The 21,376-nt window shown below is 37.4% G+C and overlaps 1 protein-coding gene across 4 annotated transcripts; it reads right to left on the bottom strand.

The window, feature by feature from the left end:
• Positions 1-1,748: 1,748 nt before the first annotated feature.
• map2k4a (mitogen-activated protein kinase kinase 4a) lies at positions 1,749-21,072 on the bottom strand. 4 transcript variants are annotated; one of them, XM_059347770.1, is made up of 13 exons: positions 20,620-21,072; positions 19,709-19,744; positions 18,239-18,271; positions 14,776-14,878; positions 13,797-13,971; positions 9,827-9,946; positions 9,630-9,749; positions 9,484-9,535; positions 9,270-9,397; positions 4,285-4,362; positions 3,487-3,635; positions 3,286-3,331; positions 1,749-2,300 (listed from the first exon to the last, which is right to left on the bottom strand). In XM_059347770.1, exons 1-13 carry the CDS (start codon positions 20,768-20,770, stop codon positions 2,187-2,189), a joined length of 1,305 nt encoding a protein of 434 aa, XP_059203753.1. In that variant the 5' UTR covers positions 20,771-21,072; the 3' UTR covers positions 1,749-2,186. The 4 variants fall into 4 exon arrangements, with proteins under 4 accessions (XP_059203753.1, XP_059203754.1, XP_059203755.1 ...); XM_059347771.1 differs by lacking the exon at positions 18,239-18,271; XM_059347772.1 differs by lacking the exon at positions 18,239-18,271 and having other exon boundaries at positions 14,776-14,866.
• Positions 21,073-21,376: the final 304 nt, after the last annotated feature.

Raw genomic sequence — 21,376 nt, 5'->3', positions numbered from 1 at the left:
CCAAAGTTATGTTCTCTGATGAAAGTAAATTTTGCATTTCCTTTGGAAATCAAGGTCCCAGAGTCTGGAGGAAGAGAGGAGAGGCACAGAATCCACGTAGCTTGAGGTCCAGTGTAAAGTTTCCACAGTCAGTGATGGTTTGGGGCCATGTCATCTGCTGGCGTTGGTCCACTGTGTTTTCTGAGGTCCAAGGTCAAAGCAGCCGTCTACCAGGAAGTCTTAGAGCTCTTCATGCTGCCTGCTGCTGACCAACTTTATGGAGATGCAGATTTCATTTTCCAACAGGACTTGGCACCTGCACACAGTGCCAAAGCTACCAGTAGCTGGTTTAAGGACCATGGTATCCCTGTTCTTAATTGGCCTGCAAACTCGCCTGACCTTAACCCCTTAGAGAATCTATGGGGTATTGTGAAGAGGAAGATGCGATACGCCAGACCCAACAATGCAGAAGCGCTGAAGGCCAGTATCAGAGCAACCTGGGCTCTCATAACACCTGAGCAGTGCCACAGACTGATCCACTCCATGCCACGCTGCATTGCTGCAGTAATTCAGGCAAAAGGAGACCCAACTAAGTATTGAGTGCTGTACATGCTCATACTTTTCATGTTCATACTTTTCAGTTGGCCAACATTTCTAAAAAATCAAATTTCTAAAAATTCTTATTTTCTGAGATACTGAATTTGTGATTTCCATTAGTTTCAGTTATAATAATCAAAATTAAAAGAAATAAACACTTGAAATATATCAGTCTGTGTGGAATGAATGTATACAGTATACAAGTTTCACTTTTTGAATGGAATTACTGAAATGAATCAACTTTTTCATTCTAATTATATGACCAGCACCTGTATATGAAATTCAAATAACCCCAGATGTCATGCCTATTAATTTAGAAGAGGGTATAAACAATGTGATAATAATAATAATAATAATTATTATTATTATTAATAATAATAATATAGGGCAAAATATATCTTCTTTCTGTAAAATATAATTATTCATAAATGTATGTTTTTAGTACTCAGTCATTTTTGGAAGAAAAGTTGTTTTTTTAATCTCATGTGATCACCTGTCTTTTGTTTAATGTAAAATACTGAACTATATGGCCGGTTTGCTTTTTCTTCAGTTGAATCATGAAGACTTTGCTTGTCTGAAATGATGCACAAATAAGGTTTTGGGAGCTTGCAATATGAAGTCTGCCTCTTCTCTTACTGTGGCAACTATCAATGTACTTGTGTATAATGTAATTGTGTCCACATACTTACGGCCTAAAATAAACTCCAGTTCACCAGAGGAGTTGTAACAAATGTAGTTTTGTCTGTGTAAAATGTCTTGCCAAGTAGCTTTGACATATACATTACTAGATAAGAGATAAGGCTCAAAGAATCAGTGACTTTAAAATCCCTTTTTAAAGTCCTATTTTATAGACTTGCTTTGATGTGTTGTCTCCTTTTTTGTCATCTTTTTGTTGTTCAAATTCAGAACACACAAATATGGAAAAAAACAAAACAATTTCTTTATGTTAAACCCTTTAAAAAAAAAAAGAGACGGACACGTTTCCTTTCTCCCACTTTATTCATATATCAGCATATAGTCCACTGTAGAGTGAGGACAGCGCCCCCTGCTGGACTGCAGGTCAACACATCTCTTACCACCTAAAACACTTTAAACTGCTTTTTATATCCGGAGAAGCAAAGTTCCATTAACATACCAAACACAATGCTTTCAGTTACGTACATGAAGAGGTGGGACAATTCACAAGGAGCATGATTCCAGTATGTCGAAGAATCGCTTCTATAAATACAAGTTTATTTATTTTATTCTTAAATCACTGTACTAACCACTGAGATGTGTCCTCATTAAGATGAGTCAAGACCGTATGATTGATTGATTCAGCTGCTATTATACTTACATGACTGTGCGTCTGTGTTGGTGAACAAGAGAGAACAGAAGTGTTGATATATTATACAGACATGACTGAAAGGAACACCACCTTTAGTGCAAATGGTGTTTTTTCTTTTTCTTTTAGGCTTTACAATTCTCTTTTAACACTGCAATAAGGGGATCAAGCAAATTTACACAAGGGTTTGTTTTGTTTCTTTTTTTTTCTCTTTTCTTTTTTTATAATTTATGTATTTGTTGTTGCAGACTGGTGTATATTTAGTGAAGTATTTTGTCGTGCTGGATCAATCCATGTACATGGGCGAGCTGGGCGACGCCGGCATCTGATCCATCACCCTGCAGACGTACCCGGCCACGTCCACCGATCGCTCCTCATACATCTGGATGAACGCATCTTTCTGCAGTGGACAGAGGGGAAAAAACGGCCTATTTATCAATATGATCTCGTGAAAAATAAGACTAAAACAAGAACCAATAAGATCAGTTATTGCATGCAAAAATAAACATTTAATAACTGAATTTAAGTCAGTTGAATGCATTTAAAATAAATACAGTGATTGCAATTTTCCTTGTCTGACCTGCCAATTCAGATGTTCGTTCATTTATATAATTTTCTTTTTTTTTTTACTTTTAATATATTTTTTCTTTTTAAAAAACTGCTATAAAAGAGTCTCAACCGTCAAATTACCCCAAAATTATCATAAATTAGAAATACGACAATATAAGCCTAGTGAATATCTGCAACGTTTTTATTCAAGCAACCCCATATATTACGATTACTTTTAATTAGAAGTGGTACCAATGTGACAGCAAAACAATTAACATAAATACATTTACAAACATACCTTTATGTTTGCGAAAAAATAAAATAATTGCAAATAACCACAAAATTTCATTCTTATTAAATGAGAAAAGGACATTAATAAAATAAATAAATAAAAACAATAAAAGGAAAAATATATATACGCCTGCTGCAAAAATAAAATAAATATTTAATTTTTCTATTTTAGAATCATTATTATGTGTTTCATGAGTCACTTTTGGGATAAAATGAAACTTTTACATTTTCTCCAAAACTGCACCAGGTTCTTTTACTCATAACTCAAAATTAGAAAGTGCTCCAGGTTTCTGCACAGAGCTTTCTATGAGCTGAAATGGATTTGCAGTAAATAATCTATCACTAACTATGTATTTATTTATACAAAGGATCTGAAAAGTTGCTAAATCTAGCGAGGAAGTCTCCATGTTGGTTTGGTTGTGGCGATGTGTGTGTTTCGTGCAAATTTGACCTGCAGAGTCAGCTTTTTTATCCGAGAGAGATCAACTGGTCGATCAATCAGTGCATCTCTAATTCATTTGGTGCATTACACACTATGAACTCACCAGTAGCTCTTTGTACTTTGGCCTTTTCGACTCGTCCTTTGTAAGGCTGCAAGGATGGAACATAAAAAGGCGTTAAATAGAGGGAGGGTGCAGTTCAGCTGTTTGTCCACCAGGGGGACAGAAGAGCAAACAGCAGCTCTATTCCAGACAAGAACATCATTTAAATGTTGCTGCAAAATGCATTTATGACCGTTTCCTTACCACACGTTGACAAAGGAGATGAATTTGGGAGAGAAGCGTCTCTCCTCGGAGTTGCTGAGCTGTGGCGGGTCGCCCCTCACCACCTGGGTCAGCTGATCGAACACACTGTTCCACTTCGGGTACGGGAACCTCCCTGTGGCCAGTTCATACTGAAACACATCATATGCACAGTATAAATAACATGAATGATCAGATGCCAGTGCTCTAAAACTACAAATCAGGTGTTAAAGCACATTAGAAACAGTGTATTCACACATTGTTTAACAGCAGAGTTAAATACAGAACATCTCCACTAACATCATAAAGAATTAATACAAAAACATTTATCTTCTGGTGAAAAGAGCAGATGTGCTATTTCTTACAGTTAATGTTATAAATAATTCATTCTTTTTCTGAATGTGTACCAACTGGATGTCCCACTTCCACCGGAGAAACTGTGAAATGTGACATCCAACTGTTCATTAAGGCAGGAATGATGGAGTGCATTTTAGATACTTTAATGCTTTTTAATAAACTTTAAATTAGAACTGCACCATTTGGAAAAAAAATATCTATTTGCAATATTTATACTGATCTTGCATTTGCAATAAGCTTCCCAATATTTGTAGAAATTATCATTTTTGCACCATTATTCTCAAGCCATCTGTCTCATTTAAAGTATTTTTTTCTGCAAGTCTGCAGAATCCTCCTGCAATGTTGATATACTTTGATTTTAATCTATGAATATCTGGGGACATGAGGCGCTCTAAATGGTTATTTGATTTGTTTTTTAACCATCAGTGTCATGGTATGACTCACCAGTGTGATTCCCAAACTCCAGACGTCTGAGCGGACGTCGTAGCCCTGCCGGGACGCACTTGGGTCTATTCGCTCCGGCTGGAAACCAAATAGGAAAACAGATTCAAATATTAGTTTAGAAACAAAAGTAAATAGCTAAATATAAAGAAATATACTATTACTGTCAGAAGGGAAAAAAATGTGGCAAAAAGACACTTTAAATCAATAACATGTTTACAGCATTACATTATTACTGAAACAGTGATTTAGAAAGCAAGAAAACTGGACCGCACATTTACTAATTTCTGTAACACATCACAATATTACTGCATGACCTATAGAGTATTATATATCTGCAATAAAAGCCCAATAAGCCGTATTTTTGGCATCTATATGATACTAAATCTTTAAAATCTGTAAGGCATTTATTTTGCCACAGGCAGAAGCACCAGGTTATTATTATTATTAGACATCAGAAACAGACACATGAGATTTTTGAGGCCACAATTGATACAGATTTTAGGCAGAGTGTAAAAAATTCACTGATAACCGACATGAAAATAGACTCTTTATTACACTGCTGTACATTTAATACATTGCACATATTATTTATATAGTCAAATGATAACTTAATGTCTTAAGGTTTATGTTGATGCATTCTGTAATTTCGTTAAAGTACTATAAGACTAAATGGCAGCTTTAATATTATAAATATTAGTATAAATATTCAACTATATGACAAAAAATAGCACATTTTAAAGATGTGTGTCATTTTGCACCAAAACAGGTTTTTCCTAACAAGCCAAAGAAACAACTTCGGGTAGAGTTTGCATCACGGCCCCATGCATGAAGGTTGTTGTTAGTTCTGAGACCAGCAGATGGCGCTGTGTGTGTGTGTGTGTGTGTGTGTGTGTGTGTGTTCTTTTCTCAGCATCAAGAGGCTTCATCATGCAGCACAACGTGCATGTTCAAAAGTTATCATGAATAAGTTTTATGACGTGAGAAGAGTTTAATTTTAAAGCTCACGTGGGAACCAAATGTGTTGTTTTTATTAGTTTGAGACTAAATTATAGAAAGAAGCAGGTGTTCATACACAAACTGGGTCAAAACAAATCCACAGCCTGAGAATACCAGGACAACTCATCACCTCTGGGCATGTGTTCACCTGCACAACATGATGCCTTCAGCTGTGCAGCTCACATGTTCCTGCAGCAGCTCTGCATGCCTCACAGCCTCACTGCTGCCAAATCTGTCATTCACAACCTATGCAAACCTCCACTTCATCACAGAGCGGATGTGATAAAAAGTGTGAGTCAAAAAAAGGCTGCAGAAAAAGCTTGTGCTGCTGCTGCTGTGCTGCTGCTGCTGTGCAGAGCGGAGGAAGCACCTCGCTGGCCCATTTACAGGCCTGATTTAGATGCTGATGTCACCCAGCGGAGCGGGACAGTCTGTGCTGCAGCACTGATGGGCTTTATGGAACAGCAGCTGACTACTGCAGAGCGCCGCTCACATCTGCCAAGAGCTGCAAGTGTTTAGTCTCCACAACCACAGCAGAGAAAGGTTTCACATATAAACAGCAGCAGCCGAGGGGAAACCATTAGACAGAAGCTTTAATCATCAGCTCAATGATTTAAATAAGAGAAATGTCCAATATGTTTAAGTGTCAGCTTCTCCAATGTGATGATTTATATCTTTTTTTTTTGTCTTTTTGATGAAGTGAATTTCTGATGAGTATTTTCTGACATTTTATAGATTAAATGATTAGTCAAAATAATTAAAAATAATCATTAGTTGCAGCCCGAAGCAGCATTACAGCAAAACAACATCTTAACCATGACCACAAAAAGTTGTGAAATAAAGATTTACAGTGCTTAACAAATCTATTAGAGCACCCGTTTTTGCCACAGCTGTCCTAAATTTACAACATTAGTAATTAGCAAAATCATTTATAATGTTTCTGTTATGGTCAATACAGCAGCATGTAGAAGCTCTTTGACCCAAATTATATTTTTAATGCTAAAATACAATTATTATTGTTATCCACAAATGTTCAAATTTACCGTTTTACACAAAGAACTGTGAAAATAATAGAGCATATTATTATTTCTTGATTAAGAGTCAAATTCTAGTTATTTACTTGCATTCCTGAACAGAAAAATGAGTTTTAGTGGTTAAATGTTCTCAAATATGGCTATAAAAAGGAGAATTCAGTTGTTAATTAATAATTAATAATAGTTAATAAATAACAATAACATTTTTAGTTTTAAACAGCAAGCTTTTGAAAGATTCAGTCACTGTTAGTTTAGACTTGTCAGATTTAGACTTCTGCTTCAGTAAGCCACGCTCACATATACATTTGTGTGGTTTTGTTATTCTCAAGCTGTCAGACAGAGCAATCAATGTTACACTCTGTTCAGACCTTTATTCATGAATCTGTCCAGAGGAAGTAACATTACATATCCATGTTTTATGCTGTTAATGTCCTGCTCAAAGCCACCAGATCCACTAAAAATTGATCAGAAGAGCCTCAAGATGTTGATGATGTTTGATTATGAAGATTGTGTTTTCAGGATATGGTGTTGCCATGGCAGCACAGCGAATTGTCTCCATGGAAAAGCAAGTTCCTCTAATGTCAGCATACATTGTCCAATCTGCCCCAAATTTCTTATGCATTATAACACTTCCAGACCTGCACACATCCACTCATCAATACTGAAGCAAAGTCTTCGAAACCGGTGGTTGAGGAAATGCATGCTGCATCGACCGAGTCCTGCAGGCACCCCGACGTGCGTGGAGGTGCGAGGACACGTACAATGCTTTAATATTTATTTTATGTAACAATTTTTGCCACGTTCAATTTATTTGTAAGACTTAGTTGAAGCAACGCCATAAACACTAAGATTTCTTGCATTTTACATGACTTTAAGTTCTATTTTTGGAAAATAAATAAATAAATAAATATGAGTCAAAATTGACCTGTAACACCATAGCTGTTGCTATAGTTATTAATAATAAAATAAAACCAATTTATTTGAGCGATTTTATTTATATAATTCTCTTGAGGTTTTTTTCTTACTGAAAACGAGGCTGTCAAAAGAAAGGCCCAGGGGGCAACACCAAAATGATGAGGATGAAGAAGCCTAACCAGGTAACCAAGAGGTAGGAAACAAATTGGATGATAAATAATTGTTTTGGGGGTATTTTATGGATAATTTAGAAAGGGGTCAAAACCAACCCGTTAACATAAGGGATAATAACAGAAAGCTAACATAAGAGGAAGGTTAAATTCCAGTAAAAGTGTTCAGAGAGTTGAAGAAAAGTTATGAATAAGAGCTGCTGCTTCTGTAAAAACTGAAATATGCCCGACGTACAGATCAGGTGGTCTATACTGCATCGTAGCCACATTTCCCAACAGTAACTCAGGCTGTGCAGCCGTGCTGAGGTCAGACTTTCTACGTCATTAAACCTGCTGCAACCGGCAGAAAACACCTGGAGAGAAACAAGAAACTGGAGCTGAGATTCCTGCAGCGTGAGCTCACAGCCGTGGGAAGTTCCGCAGAGAAACACGTCATGACTGAAGCTCAGAGGGCAGGGTGTGTGTGTGTGTGTGTGTGTGTGTGTGTGTGTGTGTGTGTGTGATAGTGCCTAACCAAATTTAGAATGGAAACTGCTGGTGGAGGAGCAGAGGGACCCCATGACAGAAAATAACCTCAGTGATGACGACACGCTGAGATCATTTCAAACATTCAGAACTCCTCAATTATGTTTTAATTTACAAACAAGCTCCTCAACAGAAACAAAACAAGTAGGAGAGAGATTGAGAACTGATTCATAATTTATTTTATTTATTTATTAAATTGGAATTAATTATCTTTGAATGTTGCTGATAAGAAGAAATTTCAAGGAAATTTTATTCGACATTTAATGAATTAATCTATTGATTATTGTCCATTATTTTTTTAAAGGTGAACTCCACAGATTATACAATATTTGCTGAAGTAAAAAAAAAATCTGCCATGATACAATTTTGATTCATTTTCAATATCAAAACATTTATATCAACTCATAAAAAATATTTGACATTTTTATTACTGAGATCTTCCAGATATTTCGAATGAAAATGTATATTTTTAATAACAAGAATAAATCATTAGGTATTTCGAAATAAAGGCATATGTTCACAATGATGAGCTGTGTTGATATTTTCAAATTGTCATCAATAATTTTGGATTATTGTTAATTATTAAAACCAAACATTGATACAGATGGATGTATTGTTACACCTGTTTTATACAGCAAGATTTGACATCATTACCGGTAGATAACATCACACTGATCACACAGTGTGCTGGTTTATCTACAGTACACCTACACGTGGGTGTGTTTACAGTGGCATTTATTAAGTGCCTAAAAGGTCAGAAATCTGATTCATTTATTGGTGCACAGACTGACTTTGCAAGTGCAACTAGAGAGAGAAGAGAATCCATTCAAATGAGTCCAAACTTTTAAGAACACAGATATTTTTACAGTCTGTGTGATGCTCTCACTTCTGCTGAAATAATTAATAAGATGACGACATCATTTTATTCTTAACGCTGGATATTAAAGCCCCTGTAGGGTTATGAGCCCTCATGATTTGAGTAGTATGATATCATCGTCCATCGTGATGTTTCACTGTAAATATGCCAATTTTATAGATATCACCCAATTCCATGCTGATTATTTCACTTCCTCATCACGTTAAATTATGGGTTTTTTTGTGCGATAAACATATATTGTACTTTGTTGCAGCATTCTACACAAGGGTGACAATAAAAAGACTACATAACATAAATTTCAAGCAGTTTCAAGCACTTTTCAAAGCTTAAAGCACTACATTTAATAGTGGTTTCCAGGATTTCCTGCACCTGTAGGAGCCCTGCCCTGTCCCTTTGTGGTAAAAAAAAATTAATTAAAATGCCACCTATGATTCTCATGCACGTCACTACGATCCCAGCATTACTTACCGCCATGTACGGTCTGCAGCCGGCGTCTCTGGTCTTGGCGATGGAGTCGACGAGCTGCCCGCTGATGCCGAAGTCACACAGCTTTATGTTGCCGTTCCTGTCCAGGAGGATGTTTGACGGCTTAATGTCTGACGGAGCGGGAGGAGAAACTGCTGGTTAAAAAGACGCCTGAAGGTTTAAAATATGAAGATGAAGAGATAAAGTATCGTCTCACCTCTGTGTATTATTTTCAAGTTTTCTTTTAAGTGGTTAAGTGCCTTCACAGTCTGCAGAACACAGAGAGAGAGAAGCGTCAGCAGCAGCATTAAGAGAGGAAGAGTTAAGTCTTTATTTTTAGAGAAAAATTGTAAAGTTACTTACAGCTAAAGTTATTTTTCCTAATATTTCCTCTGGAATCACCTCGTCTAATGAGCAATATACAAATTTGTAAAACTTGTCTAACGAGATAGCCATAAGTTCCATACAAATCCAACAGTCGCCCTAGAACACAAGAAACACAGCTGTGAGTTTTAAGAAATTAAAATCATAATTCTGAGAATAAAGAACTGAAAATTCACCTCTCTGAACAGAGCGCCATAAAACTGCACGATGTACGGACAGTCACTACTCCTCATCACCACGTCCAGGTCCATCAGCAGCTGCTTCTGCTCCTTCTCGTCCACCGTCGACCGGATTCTCTGTCAAAAACACAAAACATGCAGAAAAATCAAACACCTGCAGCTGAAGTAAAGTCCTGCAGCTGGATGTCTGCTGGGCAGGCACGCAGTTAGTCAACTAGTTGAATAAACATTCCAAACTTTCAGTCAATAAAACCTATTGTTAAAATTATTATATTATTTTCACTACCATTATAAGACTTGGGTGCAGCACCCGAGTCATTTTGGAAAGCTGAAATACTGTCAAATCAATGAGGAGAGCATAAAAAATTAAGTTGGTCTTATTTTGCAAGTTTTGTCTTCAAGCTCTTCAGGTGTTGTTTATTTATTATGATCTACTCTAGCTTTTCAAACTTTTAATACAAAATAATGTGAAATTATAAATTTTTATATTGAAAAAAGATTTAACCAAATAAGTGCACCTAAGTCTTTCACAAATCTCGGGTAAACACTGGCTTAATGGCTCATAATATACAAGATATTTTTCACCTTCAGAGATTAAATTGTGCTCGATTTTGACCATTTTCTTCGTGCAGTCTTACTTTAAAGTTTGAACTTCCATTAACACGCCAGGGAAATTATCTACTCTAGCTTTTCCAACTTTTAATACATGAATATGGTTATACAATAATGCTCCAAAATAATGTGAAATTATACATTTTTATATTAAAAAACAAACATTTTTACCAAATATGTGCAGGTAAGTCTTTCACAAACCTCAGGAAAACAATGTAAAAAATTAAATTTAAAATAAAATTTAAAAAGCTACTAATAATAAGATGTTGTTATGCCATGGCTTTTACTGAATGAAAATGCTGCTTTTATAATGAGGTACATTTTATTTCAGCAATTAAAACAAACAATTAAATAACAATGAATACATCAATAAATGAAATGAATCATTTTATTTTTGAATAAACGGTCATATCTTCCTCAGGATTTATTTTAGCAATAAAAAATAATTCAAAATACATTTAATTACTTAATTATTTTTTTAATAAATATATTTTATTTTTAAATAAAATGCCAATTGTTCATCCTTATTCAGTAAGTTGTTGGCATGCTCGGTAGGATTAATACAATTTTTAAAATACATGCTGCAAAGTGCCAAATCAAATCAAAGACATTACGGCCCGGTTTCGCAGACAAGGCTTATATCAAGCCAGGAGCAGGCCTAAGTCAGACTAGTAAAGCTAGGTCATTTAAGTGGCTTACATGAGCGTGGCTTATGTTTGTCTTAGTTAGTCCCAGACTTTGGAGTCCTGGAGTAAGCTTAAATGAGAACACCTGGGTCAAGCCTCATTAGCCTAAGTGGGAGCACAGCTTGTTAGCCTCATGGTGCTTATAAAAACCTGGAATGGAATTGAAATGAAATTGAGGACAGCTTTGCTGAAGGGAATTTTCACACCAAACATGGCTGAAGCTAGAAGAACATGCTCAAAGAACTATACTGAGTATGAAAAAACTCTGCTTAAACAAATTGTGGGAAATCATGCTGTCATTGAAAGTGAAGGCCATACTGCTGCTATTGAACATAAGAAGAGGAGTGCTTGGGCTGCCATTCACAGTGAATTCAATGCAAATGAAAATGTAACCACAAGAGCGGTACAGCAACTGCAGGTGAGACATGTCTATTATGATCTGTATATCACAGATGTCATATAGGTTTGTGACATTGTTTATATTGAATGATATCTGCCTTCATAGACTCTGTGGAAGAACATCAAATTAGATTTGAAAAAAAGGAATGCAGAGGCCAGAAGAGAGAGGTTTACTACAGGTGGTGGACCCCCACCAAGTAAAGACAAGACCGATGAATTGGCTGACTTGTTGACTGGAATAATGGAGGACCAGCAACCTCTGGATGGTATACCGGATGATGACCATTTGGACAGTGGACATGAAGAACTGAGCACAAATGGTAAATATAGCATAGAAAGTAAATTGGTTACTTCCTACTGTACATACAGATTATTCCACTGTCTGTGTCTGTCTTTATTTTTATTTCAATTATGTGAGTTTTTGTATCTAACAGTGTTCTTTTCCCAGAGGAAATTATTCTAACCCTGGTGGAAGAGCCAGTGCACAGTGACTGTGCACCCTCCACATCTGGTATGGCATCCTAGAGAAAAGATCCTGCCACCACCTTCCAGCAGAAACCAAAAAGGATGTCCATGCATGAAAAGTTAGCCTTAGAATTTCATGAGCAGAAAATTTTCAAAGAAAGATGCATGAGACACCTATGTAATGTAATGGATAATAATATAATAAATCAAATTTTCCTCACTTGACAAGAGTGTTAGTACTGTAGTCACCACAACCTACATTTTAGAACAGCCTTGGTTGAGTTTCTCATTTAATTTTTCAGCACACTATTTATATATGTTGTATACAACAAACACTATTAAAGCAAAACAAGCCATAATCAACATTCCATGGTTAAATGTATCTTTTTTCTAGCTGAAGTGCTGCAATGTGAAAGCAACTCTGAGCGCAATTCCTCGTTGGTTATTTTCTGCCACCAGCATGGGCACATCTGGATCATTCTGGTCTTCCATTGGAGGGTCAGGACAATTATGCTGCTTCAGGTAGTTGTGCAGCACAGCTGTAGCAATGATCACCTTGCAGCATCTTCTTGGCTCAAAACGAAGTGTATTGCGTAAACACTGGAAACGATTTTTCCACACTCCAAACATACGCTCAACCATCCCTCTAGTGCGAATATGAGCTCTGTTGTATCTTTGCTGCTCAGCTGTTGTGGGATGTGGCCAAGTCGTGAATAAATAGGAACTCTGAGCATATCCACTGTCACCAAGTAGTAGTCCACTATGTTGCCCTCTCTCAAACTGAGCACACAGTGAAGAGTTGTGGAAAATCCTTGAATCATGTGTTGCTCCTTTCCAACGGGCAACAATGTTTGAAAACTCTAAATTGGGAGTGCATACAGCCTGAACATTGATGGAAAACCAGTTCTTACGGTCCCTGTACTCCTCAGCATCAGAAGTTGATGGACACTTGATTTGAACATGACATCCATCTATACAGCCAATCACTCCTGGGAAGTTCCCATATTCGTAGAATCGCACTTTATAGTTGGCTTGCTCAGCAGCATCAGGGAACTTAATGTACATATTTCTCAGTTCACAAATGGCACTGCAGACATTGTGAACTATCCTACACACTGTTGCTTCACTGACACCACACAAATCACCAGTTTCACGATGAAAGGTTCCAGATGCCAAGAATCTCAAAGTGATCAGAACTTGGAGAGAACTGGGTACAGGCCTTCCTCTTTGAGACATGGAGGAAAGTATAGGCTCAAGCAAAGTAATTATCTCCAGTACATCTTCTTTGTACGTACGAAAGCGGTCTCTGAAAGTTATTTCATCAAACTGATTCAATGGATTACTCCTATCCACAAGTATTTGTCTGGCTGGCCTCTGTAGCGAATATTGGTCTTCATTTAGATATTCCAAATACTCCATGCTCCCAAACCATCTGTGCTCCCTTTCACAAACAGTACTAAGCCGAAGTTAAACCTGCCTCTTTGCAGGATTAATATAAACTTCAATTTAGTCCTAGAGTAGCTCTAGCTCTTCTTGCAATTGGCTTTGTTTAATCCAGAACAGACTAAATCTTTGACTATGTTAAGATAAGTCTGTGCAAGTGACTTAAAGTTAAGCCAGCTCAAAAAGCATTTTAGTCTGAGACTAGGCTTAAGCCTTGTCTGTGAAACCGGGCCTACATGGCTCAATATAAACAATATATATATATATATATATATATATATTTAAAATAAAACATATATATAATCTATTTTTATTTTATATATTATCAGAGAAATCCTCTCTAACATGCCAAGTTATCTCACCTTGACCGCCATGATCTGGTTGCTGGGCTTGTGCACCATCTTGTTGACGGAGCCGTACGCCCCTCGGCCGATCTCGCCCAGGTCTTTGAGATCCTCGGCTGTGAAGTCCCAGTGCTGCTCCGGGGAGATCTTCAACTTCCCTGACGACTCGATGCTGTGTGTTCTCAGCCTCTCTCTGACAGGAGAAAGCAGTGTGAGTGTAAAGACACACAGAAAAATCCATTTCAGTCTGCAATCGTACCAAAGCAACACAGTTAAAGATTATACGCAGAAGATTATACACACATATCCCCCAACCGCAGGCATCAATTCAATCCTACTCTTCCACCCATGTGCCTTGAATGCAAGATAGAAATTGGTACTCTAACTCATTGTTTTTGGTCATGTTCGAAACTGCAAATGTACTGGTTTAATGTATCATCTGAAATAGAGAAGATATTGGGCTTAGAACTGGAGATGAACCCTGTGTCTCTTATACTGGGTCTCCCAAGCAGACGCTTAACATCCAAACATAATAGGAGGATGTCTTGTATTCTTACCTTTGCAGCGAGGAAGAATATTTTATTGCAGTGGATTAATGAAAAAGTACCAACTGTTAAAGGCTGGCAAAGAGTGGTATTTGATCTAGTGCCATTAGAGTACCTTATATGTATATTGCATTCAAAAACAGACCAATTCTATAAAGTGTGGGAACCCTATTTGAACTATGTGGAGCCTGATGTCTCTAATATCATGCTGCAGGGATTTTCTTGACTGCTCATACTACACATTATCACTGTAACCCCAAGTATTATCTATACGGATGTGAGCTGTTTTTTTTTTTTGTTTTGCTTTTTATTTCTGTGAACCAAATTATGTAACCATTCTTTACTAGTGAAAGTGAAAAATTTAAAAATAAAAATATTGTTTTAAAAAAAAAAAAGACACACAGAAACATCTAGAGGTAGTTAAACAGACTCCTCCTGGCTGTCTGACTCACATGTGCGGGTTCTGGAAGGGCAGCCCGGCCGTGTTCAGGGTGAATCTGGTCGTGGGTTTGATCGGAGGGTTGGCAAAGTTCAGCTTCAGGGCTTTACGTTTACCTGAGCGGGAGGAACACACGTGATCACATCTTCATGAAGAGACACGAGAAAACTCATCGCACAGGGAAGATCAGCACGAGAAGTGATAACAAACAATAAAATGAAAACAGAGGGACTGAGGAGATAAAACTAGTGGATGTCATGCTTTAAACAAAACAAAAAGAAAAACTGCATTACCATATATAGATGTTTGTCATACTTCCAAAACCATACTCACCTATGAACCAGGTGATATTCTTTATTGTTTTACAATAAATCCCATAAAAAGACCAAAAGAAAAACAGTGAATGTGTCGACTAACAAGCTCCACTGTTGTCCAAAAACATTAAAAACACACTAATCTGCTTGCAGAAAATACTTAGAGCACCAAATGTGGATTCATCAACAGCTTAAATTAGTCCCCAAAAAGATGCACTATTTCAGTGACTGTAAGCTTCTTTTAGGAAATTACTGAGACTTTTTTGATCAAAACTTTAATTTTGTTCCTGTGTTTTTTAGATTTAGGTCTTCAGGAGGAACCACAGACAGACTCAGTAGTTTTGGTCTTTTTATGCGATTTCTTAACAATAAGATGTACAATTGAATGTACAATAACACCTTTAACATGTATGACTCAGCATTTAAAAAATGAAAGGATGTTGTTCTACCTATAAAAAGGAGCTTCATTTGCAATTTTTTTATGGTTTGACAGAGATTCTAAGGAAAAAAAAACATGTTTTCATGAAGTCAGGTATTTCAATTGTTATCGTTGCACTGTAACACTGTTTTTATGCAACATAATTACAGAAAAAAACTTTTTTTTTTTTTAGAGTTTGCAACTGAATATATGTCAGTAAATGATTGTATTCTGCTTTTTTATGTTTAAGCCCACATCCCAACTTTTTGGGGAATCTGGGTTTTAGTATTTACAGTCAGATATGTGGGTTTATGAAATGTTAAAGTTCTGTTTACATTATGACTTCAATCCAATTACCAGATTTACAGTGTCGGTCTAACTACACCAAAAATGCAATCTTGTCTTTGCACTTCATTCAGCTGAATGTAGGTCGAAAAGGATTTGCAAATAATTGCATTCTGTTTTATTATAATTTTCACAGCGGAATTTTTTTTTTGATTGCCCATAAAATTGGAATAATTTAGTTTTTTTTTGTTTATTGTGATTTCATTTTCATTGTGATATGTTTGGAAGAGACTGATTAATAAAGTTTTGAGAAGATATACACTTTATCTGTCAGGAATAGTTCACATTCACACAATCATTTCATGGAAAGAGGTAAAAAAATATTTTATTCCAACTTTATGGGCGACCGTGTATTTACCCTGCTCTCTGATTTACAATTTGATGACTAAGACTGTTGAACGTTTATATAATCTCAGTGTATAAATCATATCATATCATATACTTTATGTTGGTGTTACCTGTTCAGCAGCAGCCAAACACATTCAGCTGTTCATCAGTTAGCTGCTGTGAAGCTTTCTGCACGACTAAACTCACCACAAACACAAATACAGCATGCTGCTTAAATCACACACACCTACATTCACACACACACACACACACACCAACCCACACAAACAAACACAACACAAAGGGGAAAAAGAAAACACTAATATGTGACATGCTTCTCAAGGCCAACTGCTTTGATTTCCCCTCCGGCTCGTCGCTCCGCCCAGATCACCACAAGAATGTGAGCGCTTGAATTCCAATCAGCTTTGAGTGCAAAACATCGCTTGAGATGACAACTCAGAGTGTGTGTACCTTGTCTCGACAAGCAAGTGCTATGCTGAGGTGCACCCATGCCAATAAAAAAAAAAAAAAAGACAAACCGGTTGAAACAATGGGACAACACTACAGACGCTTGCTGGTTAGTTGCACTCTGGAAACCAGTGAGGAAGAGCTTCCATTACAGCGTTTAACTGGGAGTTTAATGAATTATTTAATGAAAAAGTGTTTCTTTAGTTGGGAGAACTCTTTAATCACAGTGAAGACGGACAGAGGATCTTAAAATATCAATGGAAGCTCTGAATTTTAGGCTTGTGCCGATGAGAACGAATATAACTTACCTGTTTCTGTTTTTAGCGAGAAGTTATTTAATTGAAGGACAATAAACTGCACGTTTTAGGCTGCACATTAAAGGGAGAGTTCAGAGGTTTTAAAGCAGAGTTGAATGAGGTATTGATCCATAATCAGTTTATTATGTACAGCACGTGTCACATCCAAATCTACAACAATTTGTTTATTCCATCAGCTGTTTTTTAACTTCATCATGATTATTTGATTCTTAGTAAATTATAGAATAAAGCTGCAGACTCTGTTGATAAAAACAGCAATTTTACTTTGCAGGACACAGGAGTTGTTGGTCTACTGCTGCCTCAATCTGTTCATTTGTTTGTGTTACTGTTTGACTTCGACCTTGTTTGTTTGGAGTCACCGTAAAAACACTAACAAACAGACATTTTTGATGGAGACTGAAGCTGTTGTATTCATCTACGTTCTCTTCAAAGCCACCAGACTCCATTGACGAAAAATGCAATTTTACCTTGCAGGACAAAGGAGTTGCTTGTTGTTGTTTGTTTGTGTTATTGTATGACTTTAGTGTTTCTAAGGGTTTGTTTAGAGTCACCAATGTCAAATAAAAACACAAACAAACCAATTAACTGATGCACCCTGTAGCTCACCTGGTAGAGCACATGCACCGAACACGCAGGTTCAATTCCCACCTTTTCTGTCTTGAACTGTCTCTCCTTCTTTTCTGTCCATCAGAGGCAAAAAAATGTCCCAAAAAAATGGAACCAGTGGTGGATCAACTCCAATGTTCTGTGAGCTAAAAGGACAGTTTTTGTCAATGGAGTCTGGTGGCTTTGAAGAGAGCATTTATAATGGCTTCTGTTCCAATCATGCAAACTTAAATGTGGCTGCTGGTGGCAAAATAAAGCCGTAAAACTGACTTTTATGTGTGACTTAAATGTGTGTTTCTGCAGCAGAACATTGTTCAGCTTCCGTGTCAGTATTCCCGTCTGCTTTTCCAAACTGGGGCAGTGCAGACCGCCATCTACTGTGAGTAATACACAGACTCATGCAACCCCACTTCAATCTGTAGATCTGAACTCTCCCTTTAACTCTGCAACAGATAGAGGATGTGCTTTATTAAATCTGTGAGTGCAGCTGCAGCTTCATCATATCCTTTCATCTTAACAAAGAGCCCTGTTAGCGACCGGCACAAGCCTACTTTTGAACCCATCAGAAGTCTTGACTTGGATTAGTTGAGAGCAGCAGGACAGACTCCCCCATACCAGACTGTCAGGCGGAAACAAAGGGATGAGAACTGTTGGTGCTGAAGCAAAAGAGGTTTGGCTTACTTGGGGGAGCTCCAGACAGGTTTATCTGAAACCCTAGAGGTGAGAAGACAGCTTTTATTTTCTTCATATTTCACCTTGTTATGTCAAGTCGTCTTCAGGAGACGGCTGTGTTAGTTCGACTCTAATGTTACCTCACTCGTCTAAAAAAAAAAAATCACCTCCTCCTGCAGTACAAAAATGTCTGTTTCACCCAGAAGAAAAACAGGATCCTGCAGTTTCAGGGTCGACTAATAATCACAGAAATTGGCCTTGCTTTGCTGACATGTCAGACATATCTAACGAAGGGTTAAATGCATCATCTGGAGGGTAATGCATCAGCATGCATGTATGAGACGAGAAGTGTGAGGTATGTCATGGTTCAGAACAAATGAAACAAAAATAAAAAAGGGATCTACAAGTGAGTATGGATTACCGTCATGGAAAACATATTACAGTTTAATAAACATGTTCTTGGGCCAGCTCACCATCAGTCAGCATCATGTCAGGAGTTAGGAATCATTAGTTAGCAGCAGTAAGGTAAAAAGGTGAAATATGGTCAGGAAGATTTAAATGAAAGCACAAGATTACACAACTGTCAGATACCTGATCAATTAATATGATTATTATAAAATGAAAGTATTCAAAGTCTGGATTGTTATTACTGTTAGGATTATTAAGTAAAATCACCTTCTTAAGTGACTGAGTACCAGGAGTATAAAATCAACATGCATTTCAGTTATAAATTCAGTTGTACTGATGAATTAACCCTCTGAACCTCCGGAAAGTATGTTTTCTTTTTTAAAAATCACCAAAAAATACACCGTTTATCATAGAAACTAACTACAATCCTGTTAAAAACATTAAATTCTGCTCCTCAGCAACACTGTGAAGCCATGATTGTTCATCTCAGCAAAATCCGTCATGTGACAAATATTCACTGAAAATCTGCATACAGAGCTGAGAGGAGAGGACAGGAGAGGAGAGGCTGTAATACTTCAATATGTACAATATGTGGTGACCCAAAGTGGGCACTTGGGAAAGTGTTTTTGTATAAATTGTATGTATACATTCATAAAAAGATTCAACTTGTATTTTTTTCTTTTTTTATGATTTCTGGCATTCTAACTGTTTTATTCTGCACAAAGACATGTTTGAGTTTTTTCCACTTCTAGCCATGATTGTGCTGATTCCATGGAGCAGCAGGACTTAGAGATTTTATATGTTGTAGTGAAATACAAGGCCACAGTGAGTAAAATGTAGAAGGAGCAAAAACAGCCCTGAAAACAGCTTGTTGGGGTTCAGAGGGTTAAACCATCAGCTGAAAGTTAAATCAAAAAATAAATCAACCAAAGTGCTACCAATAGACATTATATTTAACATCATTCAGGACTGAACCAGTATTCTAAAATGTATGAAAAACAGCTCTGTGGTTATACATTTTTATGCATTTTGCTTCCCAGAATCTACTGAGTCAATAAAGTGTGTAGCTACCTGTTTCACTCTGACATCTCCAGCAGGTGTTGGACTCTGAAAGTCAAAATGAGACATTGTTTGTACAAAAAATACAGCACTGTAATCAGTATTTGGTGTGTTTGGAGTGAAGAGACTGGTTTGGATATTTCTGCTGACAAGCCCTAAAAAGCACAGAGTAGCTTCAGGTTTCACTGATCTCATATGCACTTACTACTGCATGATAATGTAGTGCAGAATAGATGGAAACTCATCGAACTTATTATCAATTTAATTGAGTTCTGCATGGTGCCAACAATTTACACCCGATTGAACATGACTGCACATCATTTCTAAATAGTGAAGCTGTTCTGATAAATTCGGTATATTCTGCATCATCGTGGCTCTCATTCTTAAGAGGTGCAATGTATTGTGTTTGCCTGCAAAGACGCATGAAGCCCTATTTAGGATTAACAGACGTCATAAATGTCAAGGGAGCTGCAATGCAAATACACGATGACACACTGATCACACCTATGCGGAACAGCGCATCATCACGGCTTGTCACATTTAAATAAGAAATATTTTACAATTAGCTTATACGGCATGTGTAGATAAAGTTTCGACATATAATTGACCATTTTTGGAACGGAGTTTGGCGATTTTCGCCAGAAAGGAGAACAGAATGTAGCGTGGCTAGAAAATGTCAAAATGATAACAACGGCATTAAATGCATTCTGTAAGATGTTATAAAATAAGTATTCTTCTATTAAATGTCAAATAAGAATCAGTAGGTTCCTCTTGGGGAAAATACTGGTCCGTTCCCTGGGGAATATTTTCCAGTCGTGGGAGTAGCCTGAGCCTCCCACGGCTAGCCCTGCTAACATTAACCTTCACTGCAGCAGAGAGTGAGCTCCCAGCTGATTATTGTATCTAACATCACCTACACTTACCCTGCATGCTGCTCATGGTGGTGATGTGCTGGGACTGAGACTGGTTGTGGTGGTGCGCTGCAGATCCTGCGTTATTGCTGCTGTTGTGGCTGCTCGGTGTTGTTGAGTTGTTCGGGCTGGGAGTCGCCATTGTTGTGTGTTTGAATTCCATCAGCAGCGCCGGGCTGCAATGCAGATACACGAACTTCAACCCTCCCAGCCACAATAACCACCGCCTCGCTGACGGCGCCTTCAGGCCGCAGACTCGATCCTGCAGCGACTGCGGAGTAGTTTTACAAACAAACGTTTAATTATTCGGATTATTTTTAGAGTTTCGGGCTACGTTTGAAGCTACCTGTGTAGTAACGTTAACAAAAACAAACATCCAGCTAGGCTAGGCTAACTAGGCTGGCTAACAGTGCTAGCTGAGAAGCTTTAAGAGCCGCAATCAGCTGACCGAGTGACACCGACATGTCAACACCCACAGCGGCCCGAGATCACGGCAAGCTAGCGGCGGTTAGACGCGATCAGACCGGATGTGACGGCATATATGTTTCAAAATAAAATGCCAGTATCTTAAATTGTCTAAATTACCTCACTGTTTAGGGGGAGATGTCAGATCAAAAATAGATGCCACATATAACTTGTAATCGTCATCTGAAAGCTGGGAACCTGAAGAATAATTTGAGATGCAGAGTTGCACTGTGTGGTAAGCCTTTCTTTAGCAGCAGTGGTGGAATGTAACTAAGTATTACATTACATGTCATTTAGCTGACGC

The sequence above is a fragment of the Centropristis striata genome, chromosome 13 (genome assembly GCF_030273125.1).
Source record: "Centropristis striata isolate RG_2023a ecotype Rhode Island chromosome 13, C.striata_1.0, whole genome shotgun sequence".
Taxonomy (NCBI): domain Eukaryota; kingdom Metazoa; phylum Chordata; class Actinopteri; order Perciformes; family Serranidae; genus Centropristis; species Centropristis striata.
This window is presented reverse-complemented; position numbering and strand designations above follow the sequence as displayed.

What these genes read in the sequence shown, in the direction of transcription:
- map2k4a (XM_059347770.1), bottom strand. Translation starts at nt 20,770, where the DNA reads ATGGAATTCAAACACACAACAATGGCGACTCCCAGCCCGAACAACTCA. An exon ending in CCTGTCTGGAGCTCCCCCAA is followed by an intron (nt 14,879 to 18,238) that starts GTAAGCCAAACC and finishes CCTCCCGCTCAG; the next exon opens with GTAAACGTAAAGCCCTGAAG. An exon ending in CCCTTCCAGAACCCGCACAT is followed by an intron (nt 13,972 to 14,775) that starts GTGAGTCAGACA and finishes TTCTCCTGTCAG; the next exon opens with AGAGAGGCTGAGAACACACA.